At 40.5% G+C, this 8310-nt stretch overlaps 1 protein-coding gene and 1 pseudogene across 12 annotated transcripts in view; one reads left to right on the top strand and one right to left on the bottom strand.

The window, feature by feature from the left end:
* The window catches only part of CMSS1 (cms1 ribosomal small subunit homolog), a 380724-nt gene that overhangs the window by 343880 nt on the left and 28534 nt on the right, over positions 1-8310 (top strand). For 7 of the 12 annotated variants that reach the window (XM_007129006.3, XM_007129008.3, XM_055085928.1 and 4 more), the window contains one exon: positions 1339-1427. The exons of 2 other annotated variants lie outside the window; for them this stretch is intronic. In XM_007129006.3, coding sequence (XP_007129068.1) covers positions 1339-1427 — 89 coding nt within the window. The remainder of the gene's footprint in view (positions 1-1338; positions 1428-8310) is intronic. 3 more of the 12 variants (XM_055085917.1, XM_055085911.1, XM_055085923.1) reach the window with 1 other exon arrangement.
* LOC102975164 (lysine-rich coiled-coil protein 1-like) lies at positions 3281-5115 on the bottom strand (annotated as a pseudogene).

The following is an 8310-nucleotide window of genomic DNA, read 5'->3' as shown; positions in this document are numbered from 1 at the left end:
TTTTGGAAGAATTTGAGAAGGATAGGTGTTAGCTCTTCTCTAAATGTTTGATAGAATTTGCCTGTGAAGCCATCTGGCCCTGGGCTTTTGTTTGTGGGAAGATTTTTAATCACAGTTTCAATTTCAGTGCTTGTGATTGGTCTGTTCATGTTTCTGTTTCTTCCTGGTTCAGTCTTGGAAGGCTATGCTTTTCTAAGAATTTGTCCATTTCTTCCAGGTTGTCCATTTTATTGGCATATAGCTGCTTGTAGTAATCTCTCATGATCCTTTGTATTTCTGCAGTGTCAGTTGTTACTTCTTCTTTCATGCTTTTAGTTCTATTCCAGCCATATCTGATTGGATGAGTGCCACCCACATTAGGGAGGGAAATCTGCTTTATTCAATCTACCCATTCAAATGTTAATCTCAACCAAAAACACCTACACAGAAACATCCAGAATAATGTTTGACCAAATATCTGGGCACCCTGTGGCCCAATCAAGTTGACACATAAAATTAACCATCATAGTATGTAAACATTTAAAAGCTCAGGACTACCAAACTAGTTAATTTGTACCTAAATATGAATTCTGACCAATATTACTCACAAATTCACATTTTGGGCTTTGAGATATACTGAAAAACTCAAAGGGAGTGAGTAAAGCCTTTCAAAGATTCAAAAATGTGTCCAAAGAGAACAACCACTAAAATCTGGAAGACAGTATGGCATTATGGAAAGTAAGAAACTTATGGTTGCCATGTTTCTTTAAAAGAGATTTTTAACAGAAAAATTATTAAAGCTTTTATTTTTCCTGGTTCTTAGAGTAAGAATTTACTTTTTCCAGTGTTGAAAGATTTTATAAATTCAAAATAAGAATTTCTCATGATCTATAATCTTTCTGTCACACTCTATTAACATTACCCCTGGAGCCAGCACACAGGCTTCAAGAGCTGGCTGGTTCTCAGTGCAGGCGGTATCACTTGTGGGGAAGACTTTGGACTCAAATAGGGTTCCCAGGTGTGTGACCTGGGCAAATTACTTCATCCCTCTAAGCAGTAACTTTCTTATCTGAAAATGGGGAGTTTAATATCTGTAAAATCAGCGTGAGTGTTCCATAATTAAACATTCTCAAATTTAGACATCTGAATAATCTTCATTTTTGCAGTTTTATAAATAACACTGCCACCTTGGTTCTTAAACCTCTGTCTTCATTTTGGATCATTTTCTTAAATTCAGCTTCTTAGAGGTGAAATTAATGAGTCAAGGGATAGAACCTTCTAAAAAGGTGGTACCAAGATTACACTAGCAATGGGAGAAAGAGAGAGGTGCTTTTCTCATTTTAAAACTTTGTTTCCTAGAAGCATCAGATGGTGAAGGAGGAGGAGACACAGGAATGACACAGCAGGAGACAGCTCCAGTTCCTGCCCTGTCAAAGAAAACCGAACAGGTGACAGTCACTGTGGGAGAGTCACAGCTGTTGGCTCTGAAATCAGCCTCTTCTACCCCTCTACAGCATTCCGTGTGCTCCAATACCAGTTATTGGTGGGATTTGAGGGAAGCTTTTACCTTCTCTGCCTTTGAAAGAGCCATGCTTCATTAATTACAAACCAGCAAGGTCTATTTTTCCCCCTAATATTTTTTTTACAATATAAATGTATTTTACAATAATGATATCTTAGATTCTTGTATTACATTTTTACCAAAGATCCAGTTTTATTCTTTGGGGTATAGTTCCTAGGAGAAGACAAATAACATAGATATGCAAGATTGCCCCCACACCAATGTATTATTACAGTACCAAGACATGCTGTGAGCAGGCTCCCAGGGCCTCATGTCTATCTAGCATCATGTCTGTTGTGTGAATTCTTATTGAGGATTTGCTATCTTTGTATTACCACAAGTGGCCATTTGATAAACTTTGCTCCCTGGACTTCAGAACTTTTATTGCCTTTTTAATATTCTTGCTGGCCACTCACATCCATTTGCACCTTTCTTACATTATCGTCCCTGAGACCTAATTGGTAACCATGTGTGATTTTTTAAAGGACTATCTAACTGTCAGTCCAAAGTTACCATCTTCTTCATAGTAATGATATGTGGCCTTATTCTTATTGTAGGTGTCCCTAAACACATTCCACTAGAGTTTTGTGACCCAAAGTTTGTGACCGGGCTCAGGATAATTGTGGGAAGCAGTTTAGCATTTTGGTTACCTACAAGCTGTGACTCCTTGGGCAAGTTAAACTCTCTGTGCTTCAGTCTCCGTATTGGTAAAGTGGTGATAATGCATGTATTTTCTTCACAGGGTTACAGTGAGAATTAAGTGATTAACACTTGTTAAGCTCTTTGAACTGTGGTTGGCAAAGAGTAAGCACTGAAGTGATAATTCTTATAGTAAAATATACTTTAAGTCTTTTATTTTATTCATTATTTTTTCTTTGTGAGGTGGGAAATGCAGAAAGATAACATATTTAATGTATAATCAGTCTTGGTTTTCTCTCCAGCCAGTAAATATTTAACTCCAAGGCCCTGTATCAATTTTAGTTTGAACCATTCTTTCTAAGACCTACAGGTTAACATCTGTAGCTTTTCAATTTATTTCACCCCAAGATGGGGTTTGATTTTACCTCACTTAACTCCACTGACCATACCATACTCATGCCTTCTTTGACCTTTGCCTCTAATCAGTGCCTACTTGCAGAACTTGTTTCCAAATATTCTTTTTTTTTGTAGAAATTAGAACTTTATTATATTATCAACATTTCCAGAATATAAACTGATTTTTTATCAAGACTCCTTGAAATGTTTAAAACTGTATGTAACTTAAGCTTATTATAATGTATGTCATTTTCCACTTTCCAATATAGAAAATATACTGCAAGTTAGATCTAACAAAGGAAAAAAAAATCAATCTAAACTGCTTCACAGAGAAAACTAATGAATATAAAAACACCCACCCCAAACTAAAACCCAATCAAGAAATAGATTCTGTAAAGCCTATTAATCCTCCAATTTAAAATAAATGACATCCCAAGGGAAAAATACTTCCACCATCATAGCAATTTGATGAATTAAAGCAGAGCCACTCTCGTTAAGGGAAATTACATTATGTATAAGAAAAATGTAGTAATGATTTTAGAAAAGAGGAAAAGTAATTTCCATGTTGGAGAGCAAGCACACTAAATGTTTTCTGTTCACTTAGCCTTTGTACCTGTTCACGTGAAAAGAGCGATAGGAACATCGTAAAACCAAGCTCCTCAACTCTTTTTTCAGTTTAACCTCAGGAGAACCAATGCAAGAGCTTCAAAATCCAAGGAGAGACTGGTCCCAAAGCATCTCCTCTTCTTCCTTTCTTTGCCTTGTTCCTTTTTCTCTTTACTACGCTTATGTTCCTCTTTCTTAAAGGCTACATCTCGGCTTTTTTTCTCCTTTCGGTTCTTAAGCTTTTCTGTACTGACTGTTTCCACCTCTGTTTTGTTTCTTTGGATGCTCTTGTATTTGTCTAAATCTATTTCCTCATAAGCTTTCTTCCTCTTATGCTTGGGCCGCTCCTCTCGTTTTTCCCAGCCTTTCTCTGGGAGCCTTTTTCTCTTGTGATGTATCTGTTTATAACTAGCTTGATGGACACTGGTACTGTTTTCTGAGGAGAGGTGCCTGTAAACCTCAGATTCTACACTGTATGAGCTACAGTTATACTCTTGCTGACTAAAGTTCAGGGCTACTGGTTTTCCTGAGAAACAGTCCCTGGTGAATTGACAGCAGCTCAGGGAGTCCAGTCCCAGCCTGCTGTCATGAGCTGCTAGCCGCTGAGGTAACCGCTTTTCCACTGTTTGCGAAATACTGCATGGTCTTCGGTAGGTCTGGATGGTTTCACAAAGGAGCCTTTGATCAATCACTCTACACCTGGGTCTAGAATCAACCTCTTCTTTGCACACACAGGTTTCCAAATAATCCTCTCTCATCTTTCTGAAACAAGTCTTTGGCTCTAAGCCTCTGGCTTACTGCACTTTGATGTAATCTTCAAGTTCATCTTGAAAAGAGTCACATGTCTTTGAATGCTTCGTTAGGTTGACAAGGGGTTCTCCTTAACAGGTTGAGAACTTGGTGGAGAAATTTGATCATATTCACCCATTGATTGCTTCAGTTTTTTAGCATGAACTTTCCCCAAATAGTGAGACTGTGCAACAGCTGAGGAGCTAAAAACCATGATGCAGAGATTAAAACATCTATTTTTGTCCAATACTCCGCTCCCATTCACCTCATAACGTGAAATCCATTGTGATTCAAATTATGGCACTATTCCTTATAAGCCTTTTACAAAAGGTATCTGTAAAAAGTTCAGTCTTTGCTCATTCAACGTGGTATCTTCTCTGAGGCAGGGGCCCCCTCCGCGCCAACACTGCCCGCCAGTGGACAGGCCGAGGTGGAGGAGGCGGAGAGGCAGGGACCACCGCTGCCGCCGCCGAGCAATCAGGGTGGGAGCAAGAGGCGGAGACCGGACTTCCTGAAGGGAAGTGGCCGCCACCACCAGCGGCCGACTGGACGGCACCGCCGCCCTAGCGGCGAGGCGCGTTACTGCGCTTGCTCCAAATATTCTTTGTAGCCCACTGGCTTTGCTTTCTTTTTTATTACTTTCTCCCTTGATTTTATTTTTGATTGTTCCTCACTTTATCTGGACTCTTTGGCGAAAGAATAAATTTGCATTAATAAACTCACCCAAGCCTGCATCTTTACTGTCTTTTTATTGGCGGAGCGTTTGCCTTGCTGAATTCCCACCTATTTTTTACCTCCTTCCAACTTGAGTCTTCTTTTCCCACAACCATCAAGTTAGATAAATGGCAGGGAACCACAGGAAGAAAGGAGAAAGATCGAGGAAGAGAAAGTTAAATACATTCTTAATTTCCATGAGCATTCACCTATCTTTCAGCAGCCCTGGTTTCAACAATAATAAGACGAATTATTGAACACTCACCACAGGCACTGTGTAAGGCACCATGACTCACAATCATCACAGCTTTCCTGCGAAGTAGGGGGGACCCCATTTTACAAAGAACCTGAAGCTCAGAGAGATGGGTATCAGGAGTGATGACCCACTTGACTGCCTTTAAGCCACACCCTGAGGATGACACTGCTTCCATTTCCCTTTCCACCTGTCCTTCCTCATTCAACTTGGGAAAATTGGATTTACCATGCCATCAAGTAATTTCTTGGTTGCATGCCATTGCTATTTTCTGCCAAGGAAAAAAAAAATCACCAGAGATTTTACTGCTCATTTTAACCACCTTCATCTTGCTCTAATTTCTTTCACTAACAAATTACTTTAAGGAAACAAAGTCCTGGGAATTCCCTGGCGGTCCAGTGGTTAGGGCTTCCACTGCAGGGGACACTGGTTCAATCCCTCATCCGGGAACTAAGAACCTGCATGCCGAGTGGCCAATAAGTAAATAAATAAATAAATAAAAATTAAAAAAAAAAAAAGAATCAAAGTCCTAGGTAGACCCAGTGCCCTTATCACTCTCTACAAGTCTATCATTGCCCTGGCCAGAGAATTCACACAGGAATCTCCTTGTGCCCCTCTGCCTTATTTGAGTGTTATCCATCTATCTCTCTGGTCTCCCTACCATGCTGTACACATCTGTGCATCTCCACTGCATCTGGCACAGAACCTTCCCCGAACTGGCACTCATTTGTGAAAAGGAATAATGGATGACTAGACTGGTATCCCAGCTTTATTACCCCTCTTCCCATCTCAACCCTTTGTGTCCCAGCTGTGAGCCATTGGCTCCCTGACGCTGCTGCCCACAGACGCCTTTTGGTGCCCCGTGACTATTGTCCCTCCTTCAGCCCTTCCTTGAAGGGTCCCCCACCTTGACATTAGACCTGGGAGTCTCTTCTCCTCCAGCCCTAATACCACACAGTCCCTTGGGCTCCTCTGTGGCCTCCTCGTCCTGTCTCCCTTCTCCCTCTGGAACTCATCTCACCACCCCAAGGATGGCCTTTTTGTCAGGCCGACTGTCCTTTCTTGAGTACTTCTCTAGTTGTTTATGCACGTAGAGGTTGCATTTCCAACTAGCCCATAAGCACCTCAGGGGCCAGGGTTTCTTTTGTGTTCACTGTGGTACCTAGCACAGCCATAGGCACATGATTCATTTGGCACATGTGACCAAGTATTTGTTTTTTAATAGTAATCATATTTTTTCTTGGATCAAAAAAAAAAAGAAAAAGAAAAGAAATTACTGTTTACTATATTTAAGTTTTGAATTTTTTTCAAATTTGCTTACTTGTTTGCTGTTCTTGAAGGGGTTTTTTGTTTGTTTTTTAATGCTTGCATAGGAGCTGCCTGGCATTATGCTGCTAGCTGTAATATGCATATCACCAGGTGGAAGCATCTGTCCAGTTAGATGATGTTCCCTCCTTTGCCATAGCTAGGCCTCACATTTTTATTACTGAGTCCACACCTCCCATCTTTCCAGTATTTCAAGCAGCAGGTTTATAACTTTATACAAGTTTTCTACCCTTGCAACTACATCATCTCTAGCAACCATTTCACATCTAAACAATCATCCTTGGCCTCCTTAATAATGTGAGTATAAAGATTTGCCAGTAGTTGGGTTTTTTTTTCCAAATACTGCTTCCAAAATAAATGATGAATTCCCTTACTCCTAGAGATTGCATCACCCTCTTCCCTCCTCAACATTACTCATTTCAGAGCCAGCCCTAGTGACTTTGTAATTATGGTTCCCAGAATATAATCCTTTATGAGGGATTTCGTGAATTTTCATTGATGCCTCCATGATGTCAGTAGCCTTTTAGTGGTTCCATGACCTATCCTCTCCCCCTCAGAGACAACACTGGACTTCTTTTTTTCTTAAGCTAGCCTTTTGTTTATCTCCTTGGATCATAAGAGAATCTTCAGCAAGAGTACTTGTCCCTTTCCCTCCTTACTTACCTCTCTCACTACTGTATTTTCTTACTAATTCTTTATTTTCACATTGATCATTTCATATCTCTCCTACTCTGCAAGATTATTCTTGATTAAGAGAAAAGAGGACTGTGTCCTGTCTACTCTGATTTACCTTCCTCCTTTCCATGCTGGTGTCTCAATTCTGTTTCTCTTTGTATTAATCTATTGTTTTATAACAAATTACCCCCAAAGTTAGTAGCTTAAAACAGAAAAGATTCCTTATCTCAGTTTCTGTTACCTCACAGGCATGGCTAAGTTCAGTCTCTCTGGCTCTACATCTCTCATCAGTTGTCAGTCAAGTTGTAAGCTGGACTTTAGGGGCTCCACCATGAGGAACCCTTCTTGAAGCTCATTCAGGTGGCTGTTGGCAGGCCTCAGTCCATCATCATGTGAGCCTCTCCACAGGGATGCCTCACAACATTGCCCATGGCTTCCTTCAGGCCATGTGAGTGACCCAGGAGGGAACTAACAAGAGCACTCAAGACCGAAACCAGTCTTTTTTTTTTTTTAACATCTTTATTAGAGTATAATTGCTTTACAATGGTGTGTTAGTTTCTAATGTATAACAAAGTAAATCAGCTATACATATACATATATCCCCATATCCCCTCGCTCATGCGTCTCCTTCCCACCTTCCCTAACCCACCCCTCTAGGTAGGTGGTCACAAAGCACCGAGCTGATCTCCCCATGCGATGCAGCTGCTTCCCACTAGCTACCTATTTTACATTTGCCAGCGTATATATGTCAATGCTACTCTCTCACTTAGTCCCAGCTTACCCTTCCCCCCCCCGTGTCCTCAAGTCCATTCTCTACGTCTGCGTCTTTATTCCTGTCCTGCCCCTAGGTTCTTCAGAACGCTTTTTTTTAGATTCCATATATATGTGTTAGCATATGGTATTTGTTTTTCTCTTTCTGACTTACTTCACTCTGTATGACAGACTCTAGGTCTATCCACCCCACTACAAATAGTTCAATTTCATTTCTTTTTTTGGCTGAGTAATATTCCATTGTATTTATGTGCCACTTCTTCTTTATCCACTCATCTGTCGATGGACATTTAGGTTGCTTCCCTGTCCTGGCTACTGTAAATAGTGCTGCAATGAACATTGTGATACATGACTCTTTTTGAATTATGGTTTTCTCAGGGTATATGCCCAGTAGTGGGATTGCTGGGTCATATGGTAGTTCTATTTTTAGTTTTTTAGGGAACCTCCATACTGTTCTCCATAGTGGCTGTATCAATTTACATTCCCACCAACACTACAAGAGAGTTCCCTTTTGTCCACACCCTCTCCAGCATTTATTGTTTGTAGATTTTTTGATGATGGCCATTCTGACCCGTGTGAGGTGATACCTCACTGTAGTTTT

This window comes from Physeter macrocephalus, chromosome 1 (genome assembly GCF_002837175.3).
Source record: "Physeter macrocephalus isolate SW-GA chromosome 1, ASM283717v5, whole genome shotgun sequence".
In the NCBI taxonomy this organism is placed as follows: domain Eukaryota; kingdom Metazoa; phylum Chordata; class Mammalia; order Artiodactyla; family Physeteridae; genus Physeter; species Physeter macrocephalus.
The sequence above is the reverse complement of the archived record's forward strand: the minus strand, read 5'-3'. Positions and strand labels throughout refer to the sequence as shown.